Source organism: Oncorhynchus masou, unplaced genomic scaffold (assembly GCF_036934945.1).
Source record: "Oncorhynchus masou masou isolate Uvic2021 unplaced genomic scaffold, UVic_Omas_1.1 unplaced_scaffold_744, whole genome shotgun sequence".
Classification (NCBI taxonomy): domain Eukaryota; kingdom Metazoa; phylum Chordata; class Actinopteri; order Salmoniformes; family Salmonidae; genus Oncorhynchus; species Oncorhynchus masou.
Genome location: NW_027013898.1, coordinates 34,971 through 55,085, shown reverse-complemented (window position 1 = coordinate 55,085; position 20,115 = coordinate 34,971). Strand labels below are relative to the sequence as shown.

General features: G+C 44.6%; 1 protein-coding gene across 1 annotated transcript in view; it reads left to right on the top strand.

The window, feature by feature from the left end:
* The window catches only part of LOC135537289 (unconventional myosin-XV-like), a 151,510-nt gene that overhangs the window by 103,495 nt on the left and 27,900 nt on the right, over positions 1-20,115 (top strand). The window contains 8 exon segments of the mRNA XM_064963481.1: positions 7,176-7,282; positions 7,471-7,537; positions 9,986-10,058; positions 10,209-10,282; positions 10,366-10,448; positions 10,733-10,863; positions 14,716-14,810; positions 19,108-19,185. Of these exon segments, the coding sequence (XP_064819553.1) occupies positions 7,176-7,282; positions 7,471-7,537; positions 9,986-10,058; positions 10,209-10,282; positions 10,366-10,448; positions 10,733-10,863; positions 14,716-14,810; positions 19,108-19,185 (708 nt within the window).

Sequence of the window (20,115 nt, the reverse complement as noted above, 5' to 3'; positions counted from 1 at the left end):
GATGAGGTCCTAGAGGTTGACGAGAGCGTTCTGTACTACTGTACTACTGTATACATGTTGCTGTGGTTTGGGAGGGGTTTGATGAGGTCCTAGACGTCGATGAGAGCGTTCTGTACTACTTTATACATGTTGCTGTGGTTTAAGAGGGGTTTGATGAGGTCCTAGAGATCGACGAAAGCGTTCTGTACTACTGTACTACTGTACTACTGTATACATGTTGCTGTGGTTTGGGAGGGGTTTTATGAGGTCCTAGAGGTTGACGAGAGCGTTCTGTACTACTGTATACATGTTGCTGTGGTTTAAGAGGGGTTTGATGAGGTCCTAGAGGTTGACGAGAGAGTTCTGTACTACTTTATACATGTTGCTGTGGTTTAAGAGGGGTTTGATGAGGTCCTAGAGGTTGACGAGAGCGTTCTGTAATACTTTATACATGTTGCTGTGGTTTAGGAGGGGTTTGATGAGTTCCTAGAGGTCGACGAGAGCGTTCTGTACTACTGTATACATGTTGCTGTGGTTTAAGAGGGGTTTGATGAGGTCCTAGAGGTTGACGAGAGAGTTCTGTACTACTTTATACATGTTGCTGTGGTTTAAGAGGGGTTTGATGAGGTCCTAGAGGTTGACGAGAGTGTTATGTACTACTGTACTACTGTATACATGTTGCTGTGGTTTAGGAGGGGTATGATTAGGTCCTAGGGGTTGACGAGAGCGTTTTGTACTACTTTACTACTGTATACATGTTGCTGTGGTTTAGGAAGGGTTTGATGAGGTCCTAGACGTCGACGAGAGCGTTCTGTACTACTGTATACATGTTGCTGTGGTTTAAGAGGGGTTTGATGAGGTCCTAGAGGTTGACGAGAGCGTTCTGTACTACTGTACTACTGTATACATGTTGCTGTGGTTTAGGGGGGGTTTGATGAGGTCCTAGAGGTTGACGAGAGCGTTCTGTACTACTGTACTATACATGTTGCTGTGGTTTAGGAGGGCTTTGATGAGGTCCTAGAGGTTGACGAGAGCGTTCTGTACTACTGTACTACTGTATACATGTTGCTGTGGTTTAGGAAGGGTTTGATGAGGTCCTAGAGGTCGACGAGAGCGTTCTGTACTACTGTACTATACATGTTGCTGTGGATTAGGAGGGGTTTGATGAGGTCCTAGAGGTTGACGAGAGCGTTCTGTACTACTGTACTACTGTATACATGTTGCTGTGGTTTAGGAAGGGTTTGATGAGGTCCTAGAGGTTGACGAGAGCGTTCTGTACTACTGTACTACTGTATACATGTTGCTGTGGTTTAGGAAGTGTTTGATGAGGTCCTAGAGGTTGACGAGAGCGTTCTGTACTACTGTACTACTGTACTATACATGTTGCTGTGGTTTAGTAGGGGTTTGATGAGGTCCTAGAGGTTGACGAGAGCGTTCTCTACTACTGTACTCCTTTATACATGTTGCTGTGGTTTAGGAAGGGTTTGATGAGGTCCTAGAGGTTGACGAGAGCGTTCTGTACTACTGTACTACTGTATACATGTTGCTGTGGTTTAGGGGGTTTGATGAGGTCCTAGAGGTTGACGAGAGCGTTCTGTACTACTGTACTACTGTACTATACATGTTGCTGTGGTTTAGGAGGGGTTTGATGAGGTCCTAGAGGTTGACGAGAGCATTCTGTACTACTGTACTACTGTATACATGTTGCTGTGGTTTAGGAAGGGTTTGATGAGGTCCTAGAGGTCGACGAGAGCGTTCTTTACTACTGTACTATACATGTTGCTGTGGATTAGGAGGGGTTTGATGAGGTCCTAGAGGTTGACGAGAGCGTTCTGTACTACTGTACTACTGTATACATGTTGCTGTGGTTTAGGAAGGGTTTGATGAGGTCCTAGAGGTTGACGAGAGCGTTCTGTACTACTGTACTACTGTATACATGTTGCTGTGGTTTAGGAAGGGTTTGATGAGGTCCTAGAGGTTGACGAGAGCGAGAGCGTTCTGTACTACTGTACTACTGTACTATACATGTTGCTGTGGTTTAGGAGGGGTTTGATGAGGTCCTAGAGGTTGACGAGAGCGTTCTGTACTACTGTACTCCTTTATACATGTTGCTGTGGTAAACCACAGGGGTTTGATGAGGTCCTAGAGGTTGACGAGAGCGTTCTGTACTACTGTACTACTGTATACATGTTGCTGTGGTTTAGGAGGGGTTTGATGAGGTCCTAGAGGTTGACGAGAGCGTTCTGTACTACTGTACTACTGTACTATAAATGTTGCTGTGGTTTAGGAGGGGTTTGATGAGTTCCTAGAGGTTGACGAGAGCGTTCTGTACTACTGTATACATGTTGCTGTGGTTTAGTAGGGGTTTGATGAGGTCCTAGAGGTTGACGAGAGCGTTTTGTACTACTCTACTACTGTATACATGTTGCTGTGGTTTAAGAGGGGTTTGATGAGGTCCTAGAGATCGACGAAAGCGTTCTGTACTACTGTACTACTGTACTACTGTATACATGTTGCTGTGGTTTGGGAGGGGTTTTATGAGGTCCTAGAGGTTGACGAGAGCGTTCTGTACTACTGTATACATGTTGCTGTGGTTTAAGAGGGGTTTGATGAGGTCCTAGAGGTTGACGAGAGAGTTCTGTACTACTTTATACATGTTGCTGTGGTTTAAGAGGGGTTTGATGAGGTCCTAGAGGTTGACGAGAGCGTTCTGTAATACTTTATACATGTTGCTGTGGTTTAGGAGGGGTTTGATGAGTTCCTAGAGGTCGACGAGAGCGTTCTGTACTACTGTATACATGTTGCTGTGGTTTAAGAGGGTTTGATGAGGTCCTAGAGGTTGACGAGAGAGTTCTGTACTACTTTATACATGTTGCTGTGGTTTAAGAGGGGTTTGATGAGGTCCTAGAGGTTGACGAGAGTGTTATGTACTACTGTACTACTGTATACATGTTGCTGTGGTTTAGGAGGGGTATGATTAGGTCCTAGGGGTTGACGAGAGCGTTTTGTACTACTTTACTACTGTATACATGTTGCTGTGGTTTAGGAAGGGTTTGATGAGGTCCTAGACGTCGACGAGGCGTTCTGTACTACTGTATACATGTTGCTGTGGTTTAAGAGGGGTTTGATGAGGTCCTAGAGGTTGACGAGAGCGTTCTGTACTACTGTACTACTGTATACATGTTGCTGTGGTTTAGGGGGGTTTGATGAGGTCCTAGAGGTTGACGAGAGCGTTCTGTACTACTGTACTATACATGTTGCTGTGGTTTAGGAGGGCTTTGATGAGGTCCTAGAGGTTGACGAGAGCGTTCTGTACTACTGTACTACTGTATACATGTTGCTGTGGTTTAGGAAGGGTTTGATGAGGTCCTAGAGGTCGACGAGAGCGTTCTGTACTACTGTACTATACATGTTGCTGTGGATTAGGAGGGGTTTGATGAGGTCCTAGAGGTTGACGAGAGCGTTCTGTACTACTGTACTACTGTATACATGTTGCTGTGGTTTAGGAAGGGTTTGATGAGGTCCTAGAGGTTGACGAGAGCGTTCTGTACTACTGTACTACTGTATACATGTTGCTGTGGTTTAGGAAGTGTTTGATGAGGTCCTAGAGGTTGACGAGAGCGTTCTGTACTACTGTACTACTGTACTATACATGTTGCTGTGGTTTAGTAGGGGTTTGATGAGGTCCTAGAGGTTGACGAGAGCGTTCTCTACTACTGTACTCCTTTATACATGTTGCTGTGGTTTAGGAAGGGTTTGATGAGGTCCTAGAGGTTGACGAGAGCGTTCTGTACTACTGTACTACTGTATACATGTTGCTGTGGTTTAGGGGGGGTTTGATGAGGTCCTAGAGGTTGACGAGAGCGTTCTGTACTACTGTACTATACATGTTGCTGTGGTTTAGGAGGGGTTTGATGAGGTCCTAGAGGTTGACGAGAGCATTCTGTACTACTGTACTACTGTATACATGTTGCTGTGGTTTAGGAAGGGTTTGATGAGGTCCTAGAGGTCGACGAGAGCGTTCTTTACTACTGTACTATACATGTTGCTGTGGATTAGGAGGGGTTTGATGAGGTCCTAGAGGTTGACGAGAGCGTTCTGTACTACTGTACTACTGTATACATGTTGCTGTGGTTTAGGAAGGGTTTGATGAGGTCCTAGAGGTTGACGAGAGCGTTCTGTACTACTGTACTACTGTATACATGTTGCTGTGGTTTAGGAAGGGTTTGATGAGGTCCTAGAGGTTGACGAGAGCGTTCTGTACTACTGTACTACTGTACTATACATGTTGCTGTGGTTTAGGAGGGGTTTGATGAGGTCCTAGAGGTTGACGAGAGCGTTCTGTACTACTGTACTCCTTTATACATGTTGCTGTGGTTTAGGAAGGGTTTGATGAGGTCCTAGAGGTTGACGAGAGCTTTCTGTACTATTTTATACATGTTGCTGTGGTTTAAGAGGGGTTTGATGAGGTCCTAGAGATCGACGAGAGCGTTCTGTACTACTGTATACATGTTGCTGTGGTTTAGGAGGGGTTTGATGAGTTCCTAGAGGTCGACGAGAGTGTTCTGTACTACTGTACTACTGTATACATGTTGCTGTGGTTTGGGAGGGGTTTGATGAGGTCCTAGACGTCGACGAGAGCGTTCTGTACTTTATACATGTTGCTGTGGTTTAAGAGGGGTTTGATGAGGTCCTAAAGATCGACGAGAGCGTTCTGTACTACTGTACTACTGTATACATGTTGCTGTGGTTTAGGAGGGGTTTGATGAGTTCCTAGAGGTCGACGAGAGCGTTCTGTACTACTGTACTACTGTATACATGTTGCTGTGGTTTAGGAGGGGTTTGATGAGGTCCTAGAGATCGACGAGAGCGTTCTGTACTACTGTATACATGTTGCTGTGGTTTAGGAGGGGTTTGATGAGGTCCTAGAGGTTGACGAGAGCGTTCTGTACTACTGTACTACTGTATACATGTTGCTGTGGTTTAGGAGGGGTTTGATGAGGTCCTAGAGGTTGACGAGAGCGTTCTGTACTACTGTACTACTGTACTATAAATGTTGCTGTGGTTTAGGAGGGGTTTGATGAGGTCCTAGAGGTTGACGAGAGCGTTCTGTGCTACTGTACTACTGTATACATGTTGCTGTGGTTTAGGAGGGGTTTGATGAGTTCCTAGAGGTTGACGAGAGCGTTCTGTACTACTGTATACATGTTGCTGTGGTTTAGTAGGGGTTTGATGAGGTCCTAGAGGTTGACGAGAGCGTTTTGTACTACTCTACTACTGTATACATGTTGCTGTGGTTTAGGAGGGGTTTGATGAGGTCCTAGACGTCGACGAGGGCTTTCTGAACTATTGTACTACTGTATACATGTTGCTGTGGTTTGGGAAGGGTTTGATGAGGTCCTAGACGTCGACGAGAGCGTTCTGTACTACTTTATACATGTTGCTGTGGTTTAAGAGGGGTTTGATGAGGTCCTAGAGATCGACGAAAGCGTTCTGTACTTCTGTACTACTGTACTACTGTATACATGTTGCTGTGGTTTGGGAGGGGTTTGATGAGGTCCTAGACGTCGACGAGAGCGTTCTGTACTACTTTATACATGTTGCTGTGGTTTTGGAGGGGTTTGATGAGGTCCTAGAGGTTGACGAGAGCGTTCTGTACTACTGTATACATGTTGCTGTGGTTTAAGAGGGGTTTGATGAGGTCCTAGAGGTTGACGAGAGAGTTCTGTACTACTTTATACATGTTGCTGTGGTTTAAGAGGGGTTTGATGAGGTCCTAGAGGTTGACGAGAGCGTTCTGTACTACTTTATACATGTTGCTGTGGTTTAGGAGGGGTTTGATGAGTTCCTAGAGGTCGACGAGAGCGTTCTGTACTACTGTATACATGTTGCTGTGGTTTAGGAGGGGTTTGATGAGTTCCTAGAGGTCGACGGGAGCGTTCTGTACTACTGTATACATGTTGCTGTGGTTTAGGAGGGGTTTGATGAGGTCCTAGAGGTTGACGAGAGAGTTCTGTACTACTTTATACATGTTGCTGTGGTTTAAGATGTGTTTGATGAGGTCCTAGAGGTTGACGAGAGAGTTCTGTACTACTTTATACATGTTGCTGTGGTTTAAGAGGGGTTTGATGAGGTCCTAGAGGTTGACGAGAGCGTTCTGTACTACTTTATACATGTTGCTGTGGTTTAGGAGGGGTTTGATGAGTTCCTAGAGGTCGACGAGAGCGTTCTGTACTACTGTACTACTGTATACATGTTGCTGTGTTTTAGGAGGGGTTTGATGAGGTCCTAGAGGTTGACGAGAGCGTTATGTACTACTGTACTACTGTATACATGTTGCTGTGGTTTAGGAGGGGTTTGATGAGGTCCTAGACGTCAACGAGAGCGTTCTGTACTACTGTATACATGTTGCTGTGGTTTAAGAGGGGTTTGATGAGGTCCTAGAGGTTGACGAGAGCGTTCTGTACTACTGTACTACTGTTTACATGTTGCTGTTTTTTAGGGGGGGTTTGATGAGGTCCTAGAGGTTGACGAGAGCATTCTGTACTACTGTACTACTGTATACATGTTGCTGTGGTTTAGGAGGGGTTTGATGAGTTCCTAGAGATCGACGAGAGCGTTCTGTACTACTGTATACATGTTGCTGTGGTTTAGGAGGGGTTTGATGAGGTCCTAGACGTCGACGAGAGCGTTCTGTACTACTGTATACATGTTGCTGTGGTTTAGTAGGGGTTTGATGAGGTCCTAGAGGTTGACGATAGCGTTATGTACTACTGTACTACTGTACTATACATGTTGCTGTGGTTTAGGAGGGGTTTGATGAGGTCCTAGAGGTTGACGAGAGCGTTCTGTACCACTGTACTACTGTATACATGTTGCTGTGGTTTAGGAGGGGTTTGATGAGGTCCTAGACGTCGACGAGAGTGTTCTGTACTACTGTATACATGTTGCTGTGGTTTAGGAGGGGTTTGATGAGGTCCTAGAGGTTGACGAGAGCGTTCTGTACTACTGTATACATGTTGCTGTGGTTTATGAGGGGTTTGATGAGGTCCTAGAGATCGACGAGAGCGTTCTGTGCTACTGTACTACTGTACTATACATGTTGCTGTGGTTTAGGAGGGGTTTGATGAGGTCCCAGAGGTTGACGAGAGCGTTTTGTACTACTGTACTACTGTATACATGTTGCTGTGGTTTAGGAGGGGTTTGATGAGGTCCTAGAGATCGATGCGAGCGTTCTGCAGGACACGCGGTACGATATGGTGGAGTTCGCAAAGAAATACTTCAGACAACCGGCTGCTAAGGGGTAAGCACACATACACCATACATACACACATACAACACACACACACCACTCACACACACATCAAACACACACACACATCAAACACACACACCACACACACACACACACACATCAAACACACACACCACTCAAACACCTTCCACTGTGTCCCTCAGAAGTGAGTGTTTATCTGTGGTTCCTCACCACAGGGCCTCTGTGAAGTCCAAGAAGCCCAAAGATACCAGAGATCCCTTTGAAATGGTCAGGTTCTCCAAGGTAACACATTATAACACATTATGACACATTATGACACATTATAACACATTATAATACATCAAGTTCTTCAAGGTAACACATTATAACACATTATAACACATTATAACACATAACACATCATATCACATTATAACACATTATAACACATTATAACACATCAAGTTCTCCAAGGTAACACATTATAACACATTATAATACATCAGGTTCTCCATGGTAACAGATTATAACACATTATGACACATTATGACACATTATAACACATTATAACACATCAAGTTCTTCAAGGTAACACATTATAACACATTATAATACATCAGGTTCTCCATGGTAACACATTATAACACATTATAACACATTATAACACATTGTAACACATCAAGCTCTCCAAGGTAACACATTATAACACATTATAACACATTATGACACATTATAACACATTATAACACATCAAGTCCTTCAAGGTAACACATTATAACACATTATAACACATTATGACACATTATAACACATAACACATCAAGCTCTCCAAGGTAACACATTATAACACATTATAACACATCAAGTTCTTCAAGGTAACACATTATAACACATTATAAAACATTATAACACATTATAACACATCAAGTTCTCCAAATTAACACATTATAACACATTATAACACATTATAACTGAATAAGATCTCCAAGGTAACACATTATAACACATTATAACACATTATAACACATCAAGCTCTCCAAGGTAACACATTATAACACATTATAGCACCTACCCTAACTGTTGTATTATACCTCTCATAAGCCTTAAGTAGTTATTAACTATAGTTCCATTATATCTCCCCCCAGTCTCCACTGTCTGAATCTCTGATAGAGTTCCATTATATCTCCCCCCCAGTCTCCACTGTCTGAATCTCTGATAGAGTTCCATTATATCTCCCCCAGTCTCCACTGTCTGAATCTCTGATAGAGTTCCATTATATCTCCCCCCAGTCTCCACTGTCTGAATCTCTGATAGAGTTCCATTATATCTCCCCCCCCCAGTCTCCACTGTCTGAATCTCTGATAGAGTTCCATTATATCCCCCCCCCAGTCTCCACTGTCTGGATCTCTGATAGAGTTCCATTATATCCCCCCCCCAGTCTCCACTGTCTGAATCTCTGATAGAGTTCCATTATATCTCCCCCCAGTCTCCACTGTCTGAATCTCTGATAGAGTTCCATTATATCCCCCCCAGTCTCCACTGTCTGAATCTCTGATAGAGTTCCATTATATCCCCCCCCAGTCTCCACTGTCTGAATCTCTGATAGAGTTCCATTATATCCCCCCCCAGTCTCCACTGTCTGAATCTCTGATAGAGTTCCATTATATCTCCCCCCCCCAGTCTCCACTGTCTGAATCTCTGATAGAGTTCCATTATATCCCCCCCCAGTCTCCACTGTCTGAATCTCTGATAGAGTTCCATTATATCTCCCCCCCAGTCTCCACTGTCTGAATCTCTGATAGAGTTCCATTATATCTCCCCCCAGTCTCCACTGTCTGAATCTCTGATAGAGTTCCATTATATCTCCCCCCCAGTCTCCACTGTCTGAATCTCTGATAGAGTTCCATTATATCCCCCCCCCAGTCTCCACTGTCTGAATCTCTAATAGAGTTCCATTATATCTCCCCCCAGTCTCCACTGTCTGAATCTCTGATAGAGTTCCATTATATCCCCCCCCCCAGTCTCCACTGTCTGAATCTCTGATAGAGTTCCATTATATCTCCCCCCCAGTCTCCACTGTCTGAATCTCTGATAGAGTTCCATTATATCTCCCCCCAGTCTCCACTGTCTGAATCTCTGATAGAGTTCCATTATATCTCCCCCCCAGTCTCCACTGTCTGAATCTCTGATAGAGTTCCATTATATCCCCCCCAGTCTCCACTGTCTGAATCTCTGATAGAGTTCCATTATATCCCCCCCAGTCTCCACTGTCTGAATCTCTGATAGAGTTCCATTATATCCCCCCCAGTCTCCACTGTCTGAATCTCTGATAGAGTTCCATTATATCTCCCCCCCAGTCTCCACTGTCTGAATCTCTGATAGAGTTCCATTATATCCCCCCCCAGTCTCCACTGTCTGAATCTCTGATAGAGTTCCATTATATCTCCCCCCCCCCCAGTCTCCACTGTCTGAATCTCTGATAGAGTTCCATTATATCTCCCCCCCCAGTCTCCACTGTCTGAATCTCTGATAGAGTTCCATTATATCCCCCCCCAGTCTCCACTGTCTGAATCTCTGATAGAGTTCCATTATATCTCCCCCCCAGTCTCCACTGTCTGAATCTCTGATAGAGTTCCATTATATCTCCCCCCAGTCTCCACTGTCTGAATCTCTGATAGAGTTCCATTATATCTCCCCCCCCAGTCTCCACTGTCTGAATCTCTGATAGAGTTCCATTATATCTCCCCCCAGTCTCCACTGTCTGAATCTCTGATAGAGTTCACTGATCCTGCTATGAACAGAGTGGCTACAGACATCTTCCTATGTAAGTTATATATCACACTATGTCATGCTATGCCCATGCTTTGTCGTGCTATGTCATTTTTGCCTTTTTCATGTCATTTCATGTCATGGGCCGTTATGTTATGTCATGGTATGTCATGTCCTACTACGTCCTGCTATGTCCTGTTCATAGCGGTCATGCGTTTTATGGGAGACCACCCCCTGAAGGGCCTGACAGAACAAGAAGTAGTCAACACCTTCCTGAAGGTAACACCCACGCCGTCAACAGTTGGTGGTTTTGTGTTATGTTTCCAGCGTCTGTGTGATGTGTGTGTTCTCCCTCTCTCTAGCTGATTGGACAGTTTGGTCTGATGAAGGATGAAGCCTACTGTCAAATCCTCAAACAGATTACAGGAAACACCAGCTCTAAACCGTAAGACCCTAACTCTAACCCCTGACCTCTGACCCTACTGTCAACACCTCAAACAGATTACAGGATACACCAGTTCTAAATTGTAAGACCCTAACTCTAGCCACTGACCTCTGACCCCTGACCCTACAGTCAACACCTCAAACAGATTACAGGAAACACCAGTTCTAAACTGTAAGACCATAACTCTAATCACTGACCTTTAACCCCTGACCTCTAACCCCTGACCTCTAACTCTAATCCTGATCTCTGACTCTGACCTCTAACCTTGAACCTCTAACCTTTAGGGACAGTTGTCAGCGTGGCTGGAGGTTGCTTTACATCCTGACTGCGTTCCATCGCTGCTCTGAGGTCCTGAAGCCCTTCCTGTTGAAGTTCCTACAGAATGCCTCTCGCAGCCAGGGAGTAGTGTTCCAGGGTAGGTGACTTCCTCTTCCAGGGTAGGTGTCTTCCTGTTTCAGGGTAGGTGTCTTCCTGTTCCAGGGTAGGTGACTTCCTGTTCCAGGGTAGGTGCTTCCTGTTCCAGGGTAGGTGTCTTCCTGTTTCAGGGTAGGTGACTTCCTGGTTCAGGGTAGGTGTCTTCCTGTTTCAGGGTAGGTGACTTCCTGTTGAAGTTCCCACAGAACGCATCTCGCAGCCAGGGAGTAGTGTTCCAGGGTAGGTGTCTTCCTGTTTCAGGGTAGGTGACTTCCTGTTCCAGGGTAGGTGTCTTCCTGTTCCAGGGTAGGTGTCTTCCTGTTTCAGGGTAGGTGTCTTCCTGTTCCAGGGTAGGTGTCTTCCTGTTCCAGGGTAGGTGTCTTCCTGTTTCAGGGTAGGTGTCTTCCTGTTCCAGGGTAGGTGTCTTCCTGTTTCAGGGTAGGTGTCTTCCTGTTTCAGGGTAGGTGTCTTCCTGTTCCAGGGTAGGTGTCTTCCTGTTCCAGGGTAGGTGTCTTCCTGTTCCAGGGTAGGTGTCTTCCTGTTCCAGGGTAGGTGTCTTCCTGTTCCAGGGTAGTTGTCTTCCTGTTCCAGGGTAGGTGTCTTCCTGGTTCAGGGTAGGTGTCTTCCTGTTCCAGGGTAGGTGTCTTCATGTTCCAGGGTAGGTGTCTTCCTGTTTCAGGGTAGGTGTCTTCCTGTTCCAGGGTAGGTGTCTTCCTGTTCCAGGGTAGGTGTCTTCCTGGTTCAGGGTAGGTGTCTTCCTGGTTCAGGGTAGGTGTCTTCCTGTTTCAGGGTAGGTGTCTTCCTGTTTCAGGGTAGGTGTCTTCCTGTTCCAGGGTAGGAGGGTAGGTGTCTTCCTGTTCCAGGGTAGGTGTCTTCCTGTTTCAGGGTAGGTGTCTTCCTGTTCCAGGGTAGGTGTCTTCCTGTTCCAGGGTAGGTGTCTTCCTGTTCCAGGGTAGGTATCTTCCTGTTGAAGTTCCCACAGAACGCCTCTCGCAGCCAGGGAGTAGTGTTTCAGGGTAGGTGACTTCCTGTTCCAGGGTAGGTGTCTTCCTGTTCCAGGGTAGGTGTCTTCCTGTTCCAGGGTAGGTGTCTTCCTGTTCCAGGGTAGGTGTCTTCCTGTTCCAGGGTAGGTGTCTTCCTGTTCCAGGGTAGGTATCTTCCTGTTCCAGGGTAGGTGTCTTCCTGTTCCAGGGTAGGTGTCTTCCTGGTTCAGGGTAGGTGTCTTCCTGTTCCAGGGTAGGTGTCTTCCTGTTCCAGGGTAGGTGTCTTCCTGTTCCAGGGTAGGTGTCTTCCTGGTTCAGGGTAGGTGTCTTCCTGTTCCAGGGTAGGTGTCTTCCTGTTCCAGGGTAGGTGTCTTCCTGTTTCAGGGTAGGTGTCTTCCTGTTTCATGGTAGGTGTCTTCCTGTTCCAGGGTAGGTGTCTTCCTGTTCCAGGGTAGGTGTCTTCCTGTTCCAGGGTAGGTGTCTTCCTGTTCCAGGGTAGGTGTCTTCCTGTTCCAGGGTAGGTGTCTTCCTGTTCCAGGGTAGGTGTCTTCCTGTTCCAGGGTAGGTGTCTTCCTGTTCCAGGGTAGGTGTCTTCCTGGTTCAGGGTAGGTGTCTTCCTGTTCCAGGGTAGGTGTCTTCCTGGTTCAGGGTAGGTGTCTTCCTGTTCCAGGGTAGGTGTCTTCCTGTTCCAGGGTAGGTGTCTTCCTGGTTCAGGGTAGGTGTCTTCCTGTTCCAGGGTAGGTGTCTTCCTGTTCCAGGGTAGGTGTCTTCCTGTTCCAGGGTAGGTGTCTTCCTGTTCCAGGGTAGGTGTCTTCCTGTTCCAGGGTAGGTGTCTTCCTGTTCCAGGGTAGGTGTCTTCCTGGTTCAGGGTAGGTGTCTTCCTGTTCCAGGGTAGGTGTCTTCCTGTTCCAGGGTAGGTGTCTTCCTGTTTCTGTTTCCTGTTTCCTGTTATTGATAGGTATATTGTTAATGTCTCTGTGTATTGATAGGTATATTGTTAAGGTCTATTCTCCAGGTAATGTCTCTGTGTATTGATAGGTATATTGTTAACGTCTATTCTCCAGGTAATGTCTCTGTGTATTGATAGGTATATTGTTAAGGTCTATTCTCCAGGTAATGTCCCTGTGTATTGATAGGTATATTGTTAACGTCTATTCTCCAGGTAATGTCTCTGTGTATTGATAGGTATATTGTTAATGTCTATTCTCCAGGTAATGTCTCTGTGTATTGATAGGTATATTGTTAATGTCTCTGTGTATTGATAGGTATATTGTTAATGTCTATTCTCCAGGTAATGTCTCTGTGTATTGATAGGTATATTGTTAATGTCTATTCTCCAGGTAATGTCTCTGTGTATTGATAGGTATATTGTTAATGTCTCTGTGTATTGATAGGTATATTGTTAATGTCTATTCTCCAGGTAATGTCTCTGTGTATTGATAGGTATATTGTTAATGTCTCTGTGTATTGATAGGTATATTGTTAATGTCTATTCTCCAGGTAATGTCTCTGTGTATTGATAGGTATATTGTTAATGTCTATTCTCCAGGTAATGTCTCTGTGTATTGATAGGTATATTGTTAATGTCTATTCTCCAGGTAATGTCTCTGTGTATTGATAGGTATATTGTTAACGTCTATTCTCCAGGTAATGTCTCTGTGTATTGATAGGTATATTGTTAAGGTCTATTCTCCAGGTAATGTCTCTGTGTATTGATAGGTATATTGTTAATGTCTATTCTCCAGGTAATGTCTCTGTGTATTGATAGGTATATTGTTAATGTCTATTCTCCAGGTAATGTCTCTGTGTATTGATAGGTATATTGTTAACGTCTATTCTCCAGGTAATGTCTCTGTGTATTGATAGGTATATTGTTAAGGTCTCTGTGTATTGATAGGTATATTGTTAATGTCTCTGTGTATTGATAGGTATATTGTTAATTTCTCTGTGTATTGATAGGTATATTGTTAATGTCTCTGTGTATTGATAGGTATATTGTTAATGTCTATTCTCCAGGTAATGTCTTTGTGTATTGATAGGTATATTGTTAATGTCTATTCTCCAGGTAATGTCTCTGTGTATTGATAGGTATATTGTTAACGTCTATTCTCCAGGTAATGTCTCTGTGTATTGATAGGTATATTGTTAAGGTCTCTGTGTATTGATAGGTATATTGTTAATGTCTCTGTGTATTGATAGGTATATTGTTAATTTCTCTGTGTATTGATAGGTATATTGTTAATGTCTCTGTGTATTGATAGGTATATTGTTAATGTCTATTCTCCAGGTAATGTCTTTGTGTATTGATAGGTATATTGTTAATGTCTATTCTCCAGGTAATGTCTCTGTGTATTGATAGGTATATTGTTAAGGTCTATTCTCCAGGTAATGTCTCTGTGTATTGATAGGTATATTGTTAACGTCTATTCTCCAGGTAATGTCTCTGTGTATTGATAGGTATATTGTTAATGTCTATTCTCCAGGTAATGTCTCTGTGTATTGATAGGTATATTGTTAACGTCTATTCTCCAGGTAATGTCTCTGTGTATTGATAGGTATATTGTTAATGTCTATTCTCCAGGTAATGTCTCTGTGTATTGATAGGTATATTGTTAAGGTCTATTCTCCAGGTAATGTCTCTGTGTATTGATAGGTATATTGTTAATGTCTCTGTGTATTGATAGGTATATTGTTAATGTCTATTCTCCAGGTAATGTCTCTGTGTATTGATAGGTATATTGTTAACGTCTATTCTCCAGGTAATGTCTCTGTGTATTGATAGGTATATTGTTAAGGTCTCTGTGTATTGATAGGTATATTGTTAACGTCTCTGTGTATTGATAGGTATATTGTTAACGTGTTCTCCATAGGCATATCAAAGGCTTGTGAGCAGAACCTGAGGAAGACCTATCGGTACGGAGGACGCATCATTCCTCCCAGCAGCATGGAACTGAAAGCTACGGTGGTTCGTTCTCACCTTTCACGCCTAACTCCTAACCTTAACCCCTTACCCCTGGTCCTTACCCTTGACCTCTGACCTGTGGTGCACAGTAATGATTACTAGAATTGGAACATTCCCCCCAAAATTTAGTATGAACGTTTCTAAATAACCAGCTAGCTAAATTTACAAATAGTTTGGATAGCGCATGACCTCTAATGTCTTACCTATGACCTCTGACGTCTAATCCCTGACCTTAATGTCTAACCTCTGACCTCCAATGTCTTACCTATGACCTCTGACGTCTAATCCCTGACCTTAATGTCTAACCTCTGACCTCCAATGTCTAACCCCTAACCTCTAACATCTAACCCCTGACCTCTAATGTCTAACCCCTGACCTCTAACGTCTAACCCCTGACCTCTAATGTCTAACCCCTAACCTCCAATGTCTAACCCCTGACCTCTAACCCCTAACCTCTAATGTCTAATCTCTGACCTCTAATGTCTAAACCCTGACCTCTACCGTCTAACCCCTGACCTCTACCGTCTAACCCCTGACCTCTAACGTCTAACCCCTGACCTCTAACGTCTAACCCCTGACCTCTACCGTCTAACCCCTGACCTCTACCGTCTAACCCCTGACCTCTAATATCTAACCGCTGACCTCTAATATCTAACCGCTGACCTCTACTGTCTACCCCTGACCTCTACTGTCTAACCCCTGACCTCTAATGTCTAACCCCTGACCTCTAATATCTAACCGCTGACCTCTACTGTCTACCCCTGACCTCTACTGTCTAACCCCTGACCTCTAATGTCTAACCCCTGACCTCTAATGTCTATCCCCTAACATCTAGTGTCTAACCTCTGATCTCTAATGACTAACCTCTACTGTCTAACCCCTGACCTCTAATGTCTAACCCCTGACCTCTAACGTCTAACACAGAGGTGGGCAAACTTTTTGACTCGCGGGCCACAATGGGTTCTAAAATTTGACAGAGGGGCCGGGCCAGGAGCATTTGGAGGTAGTGTTTGGGCCGGATATACTAAAGCATTAAATGTAGTGTGTGCAAACCTCATAGCACAGTAAGAACACTACAACCCAATTTATTAACTGTCTTTCAAATGTGAAAAATAGCCCTTATCAGTTAATAAATTTGTCTCAAGGAATATGCAAGATATGGCATTTACATACTATTTCGGAGATACTGGGAGGAGGAAATGTAAATAGATTAAAATAACATACGCACTGTGATTTATCAAGATTGCGTCTGTTTTTAATAAGTTTCAATCGAAGGTGCAAAGTTAAAGAAATCAACATTTATTGAAAAATGGAATCACTTTCAACATTCAAAACATATTATTACACAACGAAATACTCAAGCTCAATAATATCTACTTGTGTTAAACTCCGCAAAATCATGGATGGATTGTCCTGACCGCGCGCTCTACAAACTCGCCACGGACGCCCTCGCCTTCACGCGCAAACAGTACACGTGTATCATTGCCAAGCACACAGACATAGGCTGTATTAAATATCAGCTGAAAATTTAAATTTAAATTAAGAGCGATGTGCGGCATGTTAATTAAGCTACTGTACCGCTGCTGTGCGTAAATGCGCATTGCTCTTAATTAAAAGACGCACTTCCAAACTTTCCATATGCATTTTTTCATAACACAGCAGAAAAACTCACCAGTGCATCAAAGTCTGGAGTTAGTTTTGTTGTGGCAATTCTCAGGACAGATCTGAGGTGTTGGTCAGTTAACTTGGATCTGTGATGGGCTTTGTTGATTTTCATGACGCTAAACGTCTGCTCACACACGTAGGTCGAGCCAAACAACACCAGCATCTTCTGCGCCGTCCTCCGGAGGTGTGGAAACGCGGTCTCGTTAAGTGAAGCGTAAAAGTCATTCAGTTTAAGAGACTTGAACTTCTCCTTTGAGACGGAGTCAGACTGAAGATCGATCAGTTCCAATTGCAGCTCCTGCGGTGCTGATTCGGGGTCTTGTGACAGGGGACAGGACACCAGTTGAAGTGACTTGTCAATTTTTTCAAAATCACAGAACCGACGGCAAAATTCTCTGTGCAGATCGTCCAGTGATTTGCAGTATTTCTTCGCATTTCGGGCGGCCTCTTTCTGCACGGCTAGTGTGGGGAAATGTGCGAAAGATTTGTTTGACATTTGCCTGGAGAATAAAACCAGCTTGGATTTGAAGGCTCTCACATTTGTGTACATGTCGTGTGCAAACTGATCTTTCCCCTGTAGCTTCACGTTCAGCTCATTCATGTGTGAAAATATGTCGACAGCAAACGCAAAGTCACAAAGCCAGTTTGTGTCGCTCAGCTCGTGTCGCTCAGCTCGGGGAATTCTTCGGATTTCCCCATTAAATTAAAAAATGAGCGAATCTCGTCTTTGAGCTCCCAGACTCGTTGAAACACTTTCCCCAAACTTAACCAGCGGACGCGAGAGTGGTAAAGTAGGTCCTGGTGATCCGCATTAGTTTCTTCCAGGAACGTAATGAACTGACGATGATTAAGTCCCCTTGCTCGTATGAAGTTAACAAGTTTTACAACTGGATCCACGACGTGATTAAGCTGCAATACAGACTTACACAGAGACTCCTGATGAATGATGCAGTGAAGTAAAATAACATCCTGGTCAGGGTTTTCTTCTTTCACTTTATCCTGGATTCTTTTCAGCAGCCCGATGTTTTTTCCAGTTAAATTTGGCGATCCATCCGTGGTGACATTGGCAAGTTTACTCCAAGGTAGCTTCATTCTCTCGATGACAGCAGACACCTGTTCATATAAGTCCTCTCCTCGCGTTTTCCCTTTCAGTGATTCCATGCTCAAAAGCTCCTCCGTTATCTCAAAACTGTCATTAATCCCTCGGATAAAAATTAGGAGCTGAGCAGTGTCTTTTATGTCGTTACTTTCATCCAGTGCTTGTGAATATAACTTAAAGGACTCCGCCTTTTTGTTTAACTTGCTGACTATATCTTCGTCAATCAGTTCCACGCGGCGAGTCACTGTCCTGCGTGCTAAACTGATTTTTTCAAACTTGGCTTTGCTCTCCGGACACAAGAGACCTGCTGTCTCTACCATGCACTCTTTCAAAAACTCGCCTTCGGAGAAAGGCTTGCTAGCCTTTGCTAATTTGAATGCCAGCAAATAACTTGCCTTGGTACTTGACTCTTGAATTGCAGTTTGTCGGTGAAAAAAGTTCTGTTGACTCTGTAAATTAGCTGCCAACCTCTGAGCAGTAGCCGCCCGTTCTTGTGTTGACTGCTTGCTAGCATAGTTTGCATGCTTCGTGGCAAAGTGACGGCTGATATTGTACTCTTTGAAAACCGCAACAGCTTCTTGGCATATCAGACATACAGCCGTTGATCGGACTTCAGTGAAGAAGTATTTTGTTGTCCACTCCTTATTAAACACTCGGCATTCGCTGTCCACTTTCCTTCTCTTTGGTCCGCTCATTTTCACAGAAGGGCTTAATGGTGACGTGAAACGAAGTGAAAATTAAAGTGAAATAAAGAGAAATACGCGCCACTCCAACAACGGTCAATGTGTTTTGAGTGCGCCATCTATTGGGGAAACGTGGGCATTGCAGGGAAAGGGGAAAAAATGAGGTTTTTACTATAATTTGGACAAGTTCGGCGGGCCGGATTAAAAAGCCTAACGGGACGTATGTGGGACGCGGGCCGTAGTTTGCCCATGTCTGGTCTAACACCTGACCTCTACCGTCTAACCCCTGACCTCTAATATCTAACCGCTGACATCTACTGTCTAACCCCTGACATCTAATGTCTAACCCCTGACCTCTAATGTCTATCCCCTAACATCTAGTGTCTAACCTCTGATCTCTAATGACTAACCTCTAATGTCTAACCGCTGACCTCTAACGTCTAACCCCTGACCTCTAACGTCTAACCTCTAATGTCTAACCCCTGACCACTACTGTCTAACCCCTGACCTCTAATGTCTAACCGCTGATCTCTAACGTCTAACCCCTGGCCTCTACTGTCTAACCCCTGACCTCTAATGTCTAACCCCTGACCTCTAATGTCTAACCGCTGATCTCTAACGTCTAACCCCTGACCACTACTGTCTAACCCCTGACCTCTAATGTCTAACCCCTGACCTCTAATGTCTAACCGCTGATCTCTAACGTCTAACCCCTGACCTCTACTGTCTAACCCCTGACCTCTACTGTCTAACCCCTGACCTCTAATGTCTAACCCCTGACCTCTAATGTCTAACCCCTGACCTCTACTGTCTAACCCCTGACCTCTACTGTCTAACCCCTGACCTCTAACAGGCGGGGAGGAGCTCCAAGCGACAACTGTTCCTGTTCCCAGGAGGCATCGAACGGCACATGAAGATCAAGACTTGCTCTGTGAGTCTCCTAGACTGTGTTGTTCCCTTCTGTCTCTGTCAGTCTCCTAGACTGTGTTGTTCCCTTCTGTCTCTGTCAGTCTACTAGACTGTGTTGTTCCCTTCTGTCTCTGTCAGTCTCCTAGACTGTGTTGTTCCCTTCTGTCTCTGTCAGTCTACTAGACTGTGTCTGTTCCCTTCTGTCTCTGTGAGTCTACTAGACTGTGTTGTTCCCTTCTGTCTCTGTCAGTCTACTAGACTGTGTCTGTTCCCTTCTGTCTCTGTCAGTCTACTAGACTGTGTTGTTCCCTTCTGTCTCTGTCAGTCTCCTAGACTGTGTCTGTTCTCTTCTGTCTCTGTCAGTCTCCTAGACTGTGTTGTTCCCTTCTGTCTCTGTCAGTCTCCTAGACTGTGTTGTTCCCTTCTGTCTCTGTCAGTCTCCTAGACTGTGTCTGTTCTCTTCTGTCTCTGTCAGTCTCCTAGACTGTGTTGTTCCCTTCTGTCTCTGTCAGTCTCCTAGACTGTGTTGTTCCCTTCTGTCTCTGTCAGTCTCCTAGACTGTCTCTGTTCCCTTCTGTCTCTGTCAGTCTCCTAGACTGTGTTGTTCCCTTCTGTCTCTGAGTCTACTAGACTGTGTTGTTCCCTTCTGTCTCTGAGTCTACTAGACTGTGTTGTTCCCTTCTGTCTCTGAGTCTACTAGACTGTGTTGTTCCCTTCTATCTCTGTCAGTCTACTAGACTGTGTTGTTCCCTTCTGTCTCTGTCAGTCTCCTAGACTGTGTTGTTCCCTTCTGTCTCTGTCAGTCTCCTAGACTGTGTTGTTCCCTTCTGTCTCTGTGAGTCTCCCAGACTGTGTTGTTCCCTTCTGTCTCTGTCAGTCTCCTAGACTGTGTTGTTCCCTTCTGTCTCTGTCAGTCTCCCAGACTGTGTTGTTCCCTTCTGTCTCTGTGAGT